We start from the raw sequence: 12582 nt of genomic DNA on the forward strand, positions 1-12582 counted from the left end.
AACACTCAAAGAATATGGCTGCCTAAATATGGTTCCCAATCAGAGAACGATAAACACCTGCCTCTGATTGAGAACCACTTCAGGCAACCATAGACTTTTCTAGACAACCCCACTATACCACAATCCCAATACCTACAAAAACCCCAAGACAAAACACATCACATAATAAACCCATGTCACACCCTGGCCTGACCAAAATAATAAAGAAAACACAAAATACTAAGACCAGGGCGTGACAGTCTGGAGGTTAGTTAACACAGTGTCCAATGATCATACCATAGAGGTTTGTTACATTTTAGGAATCTATAGTAAGTTACTGCTCCACACAAGCCTTCGTTTGAGTGTTTGAATATTTTCTTGGAGCTAGTAGTATAGCATAAACTACATGTTATTTACCTACATTCATGTATTTGCTTACCTTGCAGTAAAATACTTTCAAAGCTGCTTCATGTAAATAGAGATGAAACGCAGATAATTGATCAGATGGCGCCACCCAGCGTTGAGAAGTAAAGATTACACTGATGCGACCAATGACTTTATACATCTTGGATTGCTGATGCTTGGCACTCCCCAATAGGAGCATTCCTCCATTTATTTTTTATTTTACCCTTATTTTACCAGGTAAATTGACTGAGAACACATTCACAGCAACAACCTGGGGAATAGTTACAGGGGGATGAATGAGCCAATTTTAAACGGGATGATTAGGTGACTGTGATGGTATTAGGGACAGATTGGGAATTTAGCCAGGACACCAGGGGTAACACCCCTACTCTTACAATAAGTGCCATGGAGAGTCAGGACAACCATTTAACATCCCAGCCAAAAGATTGCACCCTACACAGGGAAATGTCCTCAATCATTGTGATATTTAGAAAGGGGGCCACCTACTGGCCCTACAACACCACTTCCAGCAGCATCTGGTGTTTCATCTTGAGACCAAGCAGGATCAATCCTGCTAAATTTCAGAAGCAAGCCAGCAGTGGGATGAAGGGTGGTATACATCTGCTACTTAGGAATGCTTGGAATTCTACAATATTTAAATGAAATATCTCAAGGACAAAATTACATGTATTTAAGAATTTAGTTGTAGTGGGTAATCTAAAAATATTAGTAATCTAAAAATATATATACTTTAACCTCTAAAATGTTTTATATATTTTAACCTTTTATGTTTAGCCCACATAATACAATTTAAAAGTATGCATTACAGTGTCGCTAATAGAATAATTATGGCAAAAACTAATGTAGACATTAATAAGTGCATTTCTATAGGTTCCAAAACAATTATTTTAAACGGTGGCAGAGTGGCAAGATTGAGTCATGTTGGCTTCAACACAGTGCCCCCTATAGTCATCTAGTGTATATATAAACCATTGTATGCTACATATAACCTACCCGAAAGCTTCACAAAATGAACAATCAGCCACTGGACAGTGAACATTTTCATGAATGATTATAAAAACACCACAATGGTAAAATGGCACATTTTCAAAACATACACTGATTTCATTAGTATGCACTGAATGAGTATCATTCAAGAAAGGCACATCATGATTATCATAACTTCTCATATACACAGTCCTGGCAGTGTAGACAAATTACTTATACCAGTGGCTCAGGGATGGCAATCAGTAGAAATACAGTTCTTCAGTTTGTCAGATATAGTTAAATATTATCCAATAGATAAAAAAACAACCGATTATCATCACCGTTGTGGAGTATCAATGATTAAGTGTTAATAAAGGCACAAAGTATATATATATTAAATATTTTGTACATAATTTGACTAATATTGCATCTCATTTATACAGTGCAAACTAAAAATGTCAGAAAAAGATACAGTATAAATATAAACCTTCATACATGATAGTGAATACAAGAACATTCACTGTAAACAAAACCAAACATAATTCTTCAAAAGGATACTTTCAAGTATTATTTACAGAACAGTAGATTATTTACACAATATGCAACATTGTCCCTTATACAGTATACTGAATAGCCTTCATAAAAAATATTTCTTCATGTGATTGATTACTCAATGTTAATCTTTGCTGTTATTTCTATAAGTTTCATGAAAGGTGTGTTGATTTTGGATGGGCTTGATCTTGCTCGAGAACAGGATGGGGCTGAAATGTCCGCCTCTGGACTTGAGGCTGTATCTGTGATTTGAACTGAGGCAGACTCTTCTGTACTGGACTGATCAGGGCTTAGCGGGCCAGACGAAGACAGCGTTGGACTGGTTAGTGTTCCAAAGGATCTTGAGTTGGTTGACAGATACCTACTGTACTCAGGAGGAGAGTACCTCAGTAAACTAGACTCCAGTCTGCTGGGTGGCGGTGGACCTGATCTGAATGTCCTAGACTGTCCTAGGTATTCTGTAGAAGAGGGACGGATTGGGGTTTGTCTGGGTTGGTTAGTTTCAACCTCATACCCCTGTATTTCAGGTCTGTGGAAGTAAAATGAGAAAACAGAATGAGAAACTTAAAAGAGAAACCCAACTAGAGGAAATGAAGCCACATGTATAGTAGAAACGGTGGTTCATACCTTGGGAGCAGATGACAGGCCACTCCTATCTCTCTGGTTTGCACAACTTCCCTTGGCACACTCTGTACAGACATAAAATATTTCAGCTTGTCTTCTAACTCATTATTCTAGGAAGAAGAAAAGAGGAAGGAACAAAGTCAGATCCATGCAAATGAGGTGGATGTGATGTAATCCAAGTGGACCAGACAGAGACAGATGATGTCACAAAAGGTGCAACACTGAATTTAGAGGTAGAGTAATGTCAAAGCACAACAAACAGATTGACAATCTGAAACGTAGGAGAACGCTGGACATGAATGCACCCATAAAGTTAAAGTTTTGAAAACCACACCATACATTCATAATGGTTCGGGAAGTGGACAGTACATAGTGTGGTGGCAGTCCAGTCTCACCTCACACTCCACAATAGCAATTCTGTCCAGAAGCTCTGAGATGAACATGTCCTTCTGTGCCAATTTAGCTCGTAATGATTCAACCTTTACATTTTCAAGATGAAAAAAACAAACAAACATTGCATATCAGTATAACATTTATATGTCAGTGTACTCATGTTTCCATTGACAGTGAGACAGAAAGAGTGTGTGAGAGACAGACTTTTCTTAGTCATTCACCTCCTCTATCATGCCTTTGACCTTCCTCTGCTGACAGAACACCATGTCATTCAGGTGTTTGATTCTCTCACGGAGCTCCCCTGCCTCCTCTTCCAACTTTTGAGATCTGTAATAATGAATTATAGTGTTATTACTTCAGTATATAATTTCAATGGGATGGAACATGTAAAATGCCATTTTTATTTTGGCATTTGTACCTCTTTGCTACAGTTGCATCTGTTTTGTATGTCACCTCCATTGAGCGTAGACGCTGTTCACATTCCTGCAGTTTATTCTGAAGATGGCCCCTTTCCTACAAAAAATACATATTATTATAGTATTCTTGCCCAAAGGACTTGACATATTACATCTACAGTAAAGATATAGATATAAAGATAATGTTGCATGCATTATTGCATGCATTATTCTGGGTCTTACCTGTCCCATACAGTCCAGCAGGCGCTCCACCTCACTGATCCTCTGGTCCCTTTCAGCAATCTTGGCCTCTGCAATCTTAGCATTCTTCTCTTCCTCCTCTAATCGCCTAATATACTCATCAATTTGGGCCTAGTTGAAATATATTGATGGTAAACAAAATGTATTAAAAGCTTTAAGGCAGAGAACATACAATTTAATCTGGGCTCATTATCATATCAACACTTGGAAGTTAGACTACTCTACATTTAACAGTACCATAGTGAGTTACTTGTACCACTAGAGGGAGACTCATACCACTTGTATGAGCAGAGTGAAACTGGAACCTTTTATACTGTTTACATCACAGGAGGTTTGTGGCACTTTCATTGGAGAGAACATGGTAATGGTGGGAGCAGAATTAATGGAATGGTATCAAACACATAGTTTCCCTTCCATTTGCTCCATTCCGGACATTATTATGAGCTGTTCTCCCCTCAGCAGCCTCCTGTGGTCTACATATATACTTTTCATGAACATGTAAGATGGTGAAAACATCACCATCCTTACTTTTCACATGATTAATCAATCACCACCCTTTCTCTTCAGGCAGGGGCTTGGGTGAAGTGATATCAGAAGGAGACTCAGCAGTACCTGTAGCTTCTCTATCTCCTCTCTGTGTTTCCTCTGCTCCTCCTGAAGTCTCTCCTCATACTGTCTCTGTAGCCTCGCTGTCACCTCCTGCACTGCATGGCTGTTGGCCTCCTGAGACGATTCCACCTGGACAACACAAGCACACATCGGTCAATTTCATACAACAATGTGACGATTCAAAGACTTGCTAAAGATAATGTAGAAATGTCTATTGATTCTGTATTTTTCTAGTGAGTCCGGCATGAATGTTAATAGTTCAAATCTGGAGGACTGGTTCTTTGAGCTTGAACTGTCTGTCAATAACCTGTTATTCATCATCACATAGAATTGAAGTTGAGCGTTCAGCAGTCAGAGCAGACAAACTAGGTCAGAGAAGGCAATCAGTCAAAGGATCGGGGGAGTCACATCGAACGTTGAATGAAATAACCAGAGGGTGAAGTGTGTGAAATCAAGCAGAGCATTTTGAGACTGAAGTAGAGAGGGAAATGAATTGAACAGAGTAAACCAGAGAGAGATATCAATCATATTGCAAGAATAACATTTTAGCAGCCCCTCTTGACAGTGGAGAGAAAATGTTTATGTTTTAGAGTTAATTTCATGCAATTCTACACATTTTGCAATGGAGCGTACAGCAAATTTCGCAGTTTTAAAGCAAGTTTACTGCAATTCTTCACATTTTGTTGTAGGGTGGAGAGATTTAGTAATTTTACAACTAATTTCATGCAATTCTACACATTTTTCCATAAAGTGGAGAGAAATATTTTCAGGTTTTAATATGATACTTGAGTGAGACTGACTAATTAAATCAATGGGGACCCCGGCCAGTAATTCAAACATGATTACAATATGCCATATGCCATTTGTACTTAACTTTAACTGACTTGCCTAGTTAAATAAAATCTAGTACACGGACGTCACGCGACTCTTGGCGGCAGTAAGAAAGCCATCAGCATTCAACATAGCCTAGATTTAGGTGTTTATTAATTCTAAACATTATAACTTTTGGAGTTTTCATACGCTTTACAATTATGTTTTGATTCTTACTTGAACAGACGCTAAGATTATATTTGGTTTTGATTTTTGCAAAATAACTATTTTGGATGCGGCAGTTGTTAGCTGGAATTATATATGGTGTAGCAAAAGCTAGCCAAATATATAGCCAAAAAGTGTTTTAAGTATAATGCAGTTGATTTGCGATGATGACACAAACATTACATTAAGCAGTAGATTCATACGAGCCTTACAATCCAATTATAATCCAAAAGTAGTGTGAAATGCACTCATTAGCAACATGTAAATATAGGCTTTTTTTGTTGGCTCCCTCTTGTTCTGCCATCAATTTGCACGCATCGTCCTCGTCCAGCAATGTTTGCAAACACAGAAAGGGCTCTATCGCTCCGCATTGACATGATTGGTTGACGGTAGGTGAGGGCGGAAGGTCCTGTATAAATACAAACTCACTTCCTTGACAACTTCCTTCACAACAGCTCTGCGCAAGAAGTGTGAATGCACTGACTGCTGCAGATGCCTTATCACCCAAAATGCTGCATGGCCAATGCAGACGGCCATGCAACTTTGTCATGGCTTTAACACGTCCTCTGGACTTTACACCAAAAGAAAGAGAAGAACGATAACTTTAAAATTGAGAATTTAATACAGTTAGATGCGCTGAAATGAAAGCAACTTTTGAAAATGAACACTTGGATTATGGTGATATGTCTGTCTGATATCGCAAATGGTTGATTTTTAATCCGAGGCTATTGACACACAATTATGCAACAGAACGTGACAACAACAGTCATTAATTAGGCAGTCTAGACAGCACAGGTAACTGCAGGTAGGCCTAGACAGAGCAAGTGTTTGGTGGTTGCAGCCCCGTTCCACCAATTTATGCTTGGGAATAATCAACCAGGGGCGATGTGTTATATGGAAAATAATCAAAGAAATGGAAGGTGTGTTCCACCACTCTAGGACATTCCAGAGTTGCATTATTGTCCAGAGAATGCATAGAGACCCAAATTGATTATCATTTTTATACCATGGCTATTGCCGCTAGAAATGTGTTCAACATCCACTATAGCTAGCACGTTTACTAGATAGCTACAGTAGTTGCCTTGGTAATCAAACAAAACAGAGTTGTTCGTTTAGCCACAGATATAACAATGAGATAAGTTATTAAAATCTTTGGTTTAGCTAACCAAACCATCACAACTAGCTCAAACATAGAACATGTAAGAATGAACTATAGCCATTGAATTTTACCAAGCTGATATACCATGCTTTATAGGAAAATAATACACGATCTAGAATGCCGTTCAAGCCAATCAGAAACGAGTATTCAACAATGCCACTTCTCAAGTGTTTTCAATTGTATTGTAGATAAATATGATCCCTTTAAAAACGGATAATTAAAAATAGGTCTTGCCCTTGGCTCAGTCCAGAGCTATCTGAAGTCATACACAACATAGATGCTGCCCTGGCCAAAGCTAGATTCACAGACTCAGGCACAGACTGCCAGTCTTTCAGGGGGATTGAGAAATTTTTGTGTAAAATGTATGGGCAGGTGGGACGCTCCCACCTGGCCAACATCTGGTGAAGTTGCAGAGTGCCAAATTCAAAATACAGAAATAGTCAAATTAAACGTTCATAAAAATACAAGTGTTATACATCGGCTTAAAGATGAATTTCTTGTTAATCCAGCCGCTGTGTCAGATTTCAAAAAGGCTTTACGGTGAAAGCATACCATGCGATTATCTGAGGACAGCACCCCGCTTACAAAAGCATACAAACATTTTCAAGCCAAGTAGAGGAGTCACGAAAGTCAAATATAGCGATAAAATGAATCACTTACTTTGATGATCTTGATATGGTTGCAGTCACAAGAGTCCCTGTTACACAATAAATGTTTGTTTTGTTCGATAAAGTCCCTCTTTATGTCCCAAAAACTCAGTTTTGTTGGTGCGTTTTGTTCAGTAATCCACTGGCTCAAAGGCGGTCATAACATGCAGACGAATACATCCTAATAGTACCGGCAAAGTTGGTCGAAATATGTAAAACAATGTTTATAATTAATCCTCAAGTTGTCTATTGTCTAAATAATCAATAATATTTCAACTGGACAATAGCGTATTCAATGGAAAGGAAAAACAACGAACGGCGCGCAAACGAGCTCTGCTTCATTCTGCATGCCACTTACAAAATGGTCTCATTCTTCCTAATTTTACAGAATACAAGGCTGAAACAATGTCTAAAGACTGTTGACATCTAGTGGAAGCCATAGGAACTGCAATCTGGGTCCTAACCATTTAGATACTGTATAGGAATTCAATAGAAAAGTACCCACATCAAAAATATCTCACTTCCTGGATGGATTTTACTCAGGTTTTTGCCTGCCATATCAGCTCTGTTATACTCACAGACATTATTTAACAGTTTTGGAAACTTTAGAGTGTTTTCTATCCAATACTACCATGCATATGCATATCCTAGCTTCTGGGCCTGAGTAACAGGCAGTTTACATTGGGCACCTCATTCATCCAAAATTCAAAATACTGCCCCCTACCCAAAAGAGGTTAAAAAAGCAAAATCGTATTATTATGTTAATACACTATCTGAATGTACGGGGAACCCAGCTACATTTTGGAAAGCGGTTGTGTCTCCTCTTCTCCCCAAATACATTCATTTAGATTCTGGCCCTATTACTGCCAAAATTGATATCATTAATGACTTTAATCACCATTTTATTTCTTTTTTTTTAATTTCTTTTTTTTTACCCCTTTTTCTCCCCAATTTTGTGGTATCCAATTGTTGTAGTAGCTACTATTTTGTCTCATCGCTACAACTCCCGTACAGGCTCGGGAGAGACGAAGGTTGAAAGTCATGCGTCCTCCGATACACAACCCAACCAAGCCGCACTGCTTCTTAACACAGCACGCATCCAACCCGGAAGCCAGCCGCACCAATGCGCCGGAGGAAACACCGTGCACCTGGCCACCTTGGTTAGCGCACACTGCGCCCAGCCCGCCACAGGAGTCGCTGGTGCGCGATGAGACAAGGACACCCCTACCGACCAAGCCCTCCCTATCCAGGGCGACGCTAGGCCAATTGTGCGTTGCCCCACGGACCTCCCGGTCGCGGCCGGTTACGACAGAGCCTGGGCGCGAACTCAGGGACTCTGATGGCACTGCGCCACCCGGGAGGCCCCCCACCATTTTATTTCTGCAGGCTAGATATTTAAATGTATTTCAAAGCCAGCTCTTGAAAAGAGTAGTTTGGATGTTGATGGTGAAAATCTATTGAATGATACTGAAAATGCTGGTCAGGAGTTTTCTTTTCAAAGATTCACTGATAAAGAAGTCCTGGATGCTATGCTAACATTAGACAAAAATAAATCCACAGGGGCTGGTCATTTGGAGCCCGGTCTGCTTATGTGTGCAGATCCCTTCATTGCTGGCTCAGTAGCCCACATTTTTTATTTAACATTGTTATCAGGAAGTATTCCAGAAGCATGGAAATCTGCATATGTGCGGCCACTCCATTACGGTGGGTATACAAATGATCTTGACAACTATCGCCCCATTTCAAGACTACCTTGTTTAGCTAAGATTCTTGAATACTTGATTAATGTACAACTTTGTTCCTCTTTATCTGATAATTGTATTCTTAATGTAAACCAATCAGGGTTTAGGCCTGGGCATAGTACTACCACAGCAGCCACGCTAGTTGTTAATGATATTGTCAATGCCTTGGATGCTAAAAAGAGCTGTGCCTCCTTGTTTATTGACCTGTCAAAGACGTTCGACACTGTTGATCATTCTGTTTTGCAGAAGAAGTTATCAAGAATAGGCCTGGGATATACAGCCTGTTTATGGTTTCAGAGTTATCTTAGCGACAGAACTCAGGCCATATTAACACATGCTCCAGATACTCAACTGGTCTAAAGAAGGACAGTTGAATTGCTTCTTTAATCAGGACAAGAGTTTTCAGCTGTGCTAACATAATTGCAAAAGGGTTTTCTAATGATCAATTAGCCTTTTAAAATGATAACTTGGATTAGCTAACACAACGTGCCATTGGAACACAGGAGTGATGGTTGCTGATAATGGTCCTCTGTACGCCTATGTAGATATTCCATTAAAAAAACAGCCGTTTCCAGCTACAATAGTCATTTACAACATTAACAATGTCTACATTGTATTTCTGACCAATTTAATGTTATTTTAATGGACAAAAAAAACGCTTTTCTTTAAAAACAAGGACATTTCTAAGTGACCCCAAACTTTTGAACGGTAGTGTATGTGTAACGATCGTCGTTGGAATGAGGTGAGGACCAAAGAGCAGCGTGGTATGTGTTCATGATGATTTTTATTTAAACTCAGAACACTAAACAAAATAACAAAGAGAAAGAAACAAAACCGAAACAGTAAGGTGACAAAACACACTAGACAGAAAATAACCACCCACAAAACACAATCGAAAACAGGCTACCTAAATATGGTTCTCAATCAGGGACAACGATTGACAGCTGCCTCTGATTGAGAACCATACCAGGCCAAACACAGAAATAGAAAATCATAGAAAAACTGACATAGACAACCCACCCAACTCACGCCCTGACCATACTAAAACAAAAGACAAAACAAAGGAACTAAGGTCAGAACAAACTGGCGGCTCAGGACAGACTGGCGGCTCAGGCGGCCCAGGACAGACTGGCGGCTCTGGCGGCTCAGGACAGACGGGAGACTCTGGCGGCTCAAGACAGACTGGCGGCTCTGGCGGCTCAGGACAGACTGGCGGCTCTGGCGGCTCAGGACAGACGGGCGGCTCTGGCGGCTCAGGACAGACGGGCGGCTCTGGCGGCTCAGGACAGACGGGCGGCTCTGGCGGCTCAGGACAGACGGGCGGCTCTGGCGGCTCAGGACAGACGGGAGGCTCTGGCGGCTCAGGACAGACGGGAGACTCTGGCGGCTCAGGACAGACGGGAGACTCTGGCGGCTCAGGACAGACGGGAGACTCTGGCGGCTCAGGACAGACGGGAGACTCTGGCGGCTCAGGACAGACGGGAGACTCTGGCGGCTCAGGACAGACGGGAGACTCTGGCGGCTCAGGACAGACGGGAGACTCTGGCGGCTCAGGACAGACGGGAGACTCTGGCGGCTCAGGACAGACGGGAGACTCTGGCGGCTCAGGACAGACGGGAGACTCTGGCGGCTCAGGACAGACGGGAGACTCTGGCGGCTCAGGACAGACGGGAGACTCTGGCGGCTCAGGACAGACGGGAGATTCTGGCGGCTCAGGACAGACGGGAGACTCTGGCGGCTCAGGACAGACGGGAGACTCTGGCGGCTCAGGACAGACGGGAGACTCTGGCGGCTCAGGACAGACGGGAGACTCTGGCGGCTCAGGACAGACGGGAGACTCTGGCGGCTCAGGACAGACGGGAGATTCTGGCGGCTCAGGACAGACGGGAGACTCTGGCGGCTCAGGACAGACGGGAGACTCTGGCGGCTCAGGACAGACGGGAGACTCTGGTAGCGCTGGGCAGGAGGAAGGCTCTGGCAGCGCTGGACAGGCGGGAGGACCTGTAGGAAGGAGACGGAGAGACAGCCTGGTGCGGGGGGCTGCCAACAGAGGGCTGGTGCGTGGAGGTGGCACCGGATAGACCGGACCGAGAAGGCGCACAGGAGGTCTCGATCACCGAGCCTGCCCAACTTTACCTGGTTGAATGCTCCCTGTAGCCAGGCCAGTGTGGTGAGGTGGAATAGCCTGCACTGGGTTGTGCTGGCAAACAGGGGACACCATGCGTAAGGCTGGTGCCATGTACCCCGGCCCGAGGAGACACACCGGAGACCAGATGCACTGAGCACCTGGCTCGATGCCCAACCTAACCCGGCCGATACGAGGCGCTGCTATGTACCGCACCGGGCTATGCCTGCGCACCGGGGACACTGTGCGCCTCACGGCATAACACGGTGCCTGCCCAGTCCCTCTCTCTCCACGGTAAGCACGGGGAGTTGGCTCAGGTCTCCTACCTGACTTAGCCACACTTGGGGAGTGTGCCGCCCCCCAATACATTTTTGGGACTGCCTCTTGGGCTTCCAGCCGCGCTGCCGGTGCTGCCTCCTCATACCACCGCCTCTCGGCTTTCGCTGCCTCCAGCTCAGCCTTGGGGCGGCGATATTCCCCAGCCTGTGCCCAGGTTCCCTTGCCATCCAAAATCTCCTCCCATGTCCAGGAGTCTTGCGATTTCGGCCGCTGCTGCTGCTGCTGCCGCCCGTTACCACGCTGCTTGGTCCTTTGGTGGTGGGTGGTTCTGTAACGGCTGTTGGATGAAGGAGAGGACCAAAGCGCAGCGTGTTATGTGTTCATGATGATATTTATTTAAACTCAGAACACTAAACAAAATAACAAAGAGAAAGAAACAAAACTGAAACAGTAAGGTGACAAAACACACTAAACAGAAAATAACCACCCACAAAACACAATCGAAAACAGGCTACCTAAATATGGTTCTCAATCAGGGACAACGATTGACAGCTGCCTCTGATTGAGAACCATACCAGGCCAAACACAGAAATAGAAAATCATAGAAAAACTAACATAGATAACCTACCCAACTCACGCCCTGACCATACTAAAACAAATGACAAAACAAAGGAACTAAGGTCAGAACGTGACAGTATGTGTATGTTTTATTGTTCTGTTTTTATTGTAACGTATACAGGGCTCTCTTGTAAAAGAGATTTTTAATCTCAATGTGACATTTTTAAATTAAGCTAACAGGCACGAGGGGGTTTGATATATGGCCAATATACCAAGGTTAAGGGCTGTTCTAACGCACTAAGGAACTCGGGGTGCCTAGATACAGTCCTTAGCCGTGGTTAGTTGGCCAAATACCACAAACCCCCAAGGTGCCTTATTGCTATTATAAACTGGTTACCAATGTAATTAGAGCAGTAAAAATAAAGGTTTTGTCATACCCGTGGTATATGGTCTGATATACCACGGCTGTCAGCTAATCACCATTCAGGGCTCAAACCACCTAGTTTATAAGCACATTTATATATGCAAATACACCCAGTGTATTTACACAAATGAAGCACATATCATTTTCTTTATTTTAACACAACGTTTTTTAGCAAATACCTGACACCATTACAAAATGTATACATATATAAATATAACTGCAAATTTGACAAATTTAACAACTCAATTCCCACCAAGATCCCTGTACATTCATTATTTGTCCATTTTTTATTTTATTTTTTTATTTAACTAGGCAATTGTTTGCCGCCCTATGGGACTCCCAAACATGGCCAGATGTGATACAACCTGGAATCAAACCAGGGGCTGTAGTGGCGCCTCTTGCACTGAG

The 12582-nt window shown here is 42.6% G+C and overlaps 1 protein-coding gene across 4 annotated transcripts in view; it reads right to left on the bottom strand.

Moving 5' to 3' along the window:
- Window positions 1-1129: 1129 nt before the first annotated feature.
- Window positions 1130-12582, bottom strand: part of LOC139384502 (myocardial zonula adherens protein-like) — a 29317-nt gene continuing 17864 nt past the window's right edge. Inside the window, exons 8-14 of one of the 4 annotated variants that reach the window (XM_071129313.1) lie at window positions 4209-4334; window positions 3579-3707; window positions 3359-3453; window positions 3162-3267; window positions 2943-3026; window positions 2551-2657; window positions 1130-2452 (exon numbers count right to left, since the gene is read on the bottom strand). In XM_071129313.1, the coding sequence (XP_070985414.1) occupies window positions 2038-2452; window positions 2551-2657; window positions 2943-3026; window positions 3162-3267; window positions 3359-3453; window positions 3579-3707; window positions 4209-4334 (1062 nt within the window). In that variant the 3' untranslated portion in view covers window positions 1130-2037. The remainder of the gene's footprint in view (window positions 2453-2550; window positions 2658-2942; window positions 3027-3161; window positions 3268-3358; window positions 3454-3578; window positions 3708-4208; window positions 4335-12582) is intronic. The other 3 variants (XM_071129314.1, XM_071129316.1, XM_071129315.1) reach the window with 3 other exon arrangements.

This window comes from Oncorhynchus clarkii, chromosome 26 (assembly GCF_045791955.1).
Source record: "Oncorhynchus clarkii lewisi isolate Uvic-CL-2024 chromosome 26, UVic_Ocla_1.0, whole genome shotgun sequence".
Lineage (NCBI taxonomy): Eukaryota > Metazoa > Chordata > Actinopteri > Salmoniformes > Salmonidae > Oncorhynchus > Oncorhynchus clarkii.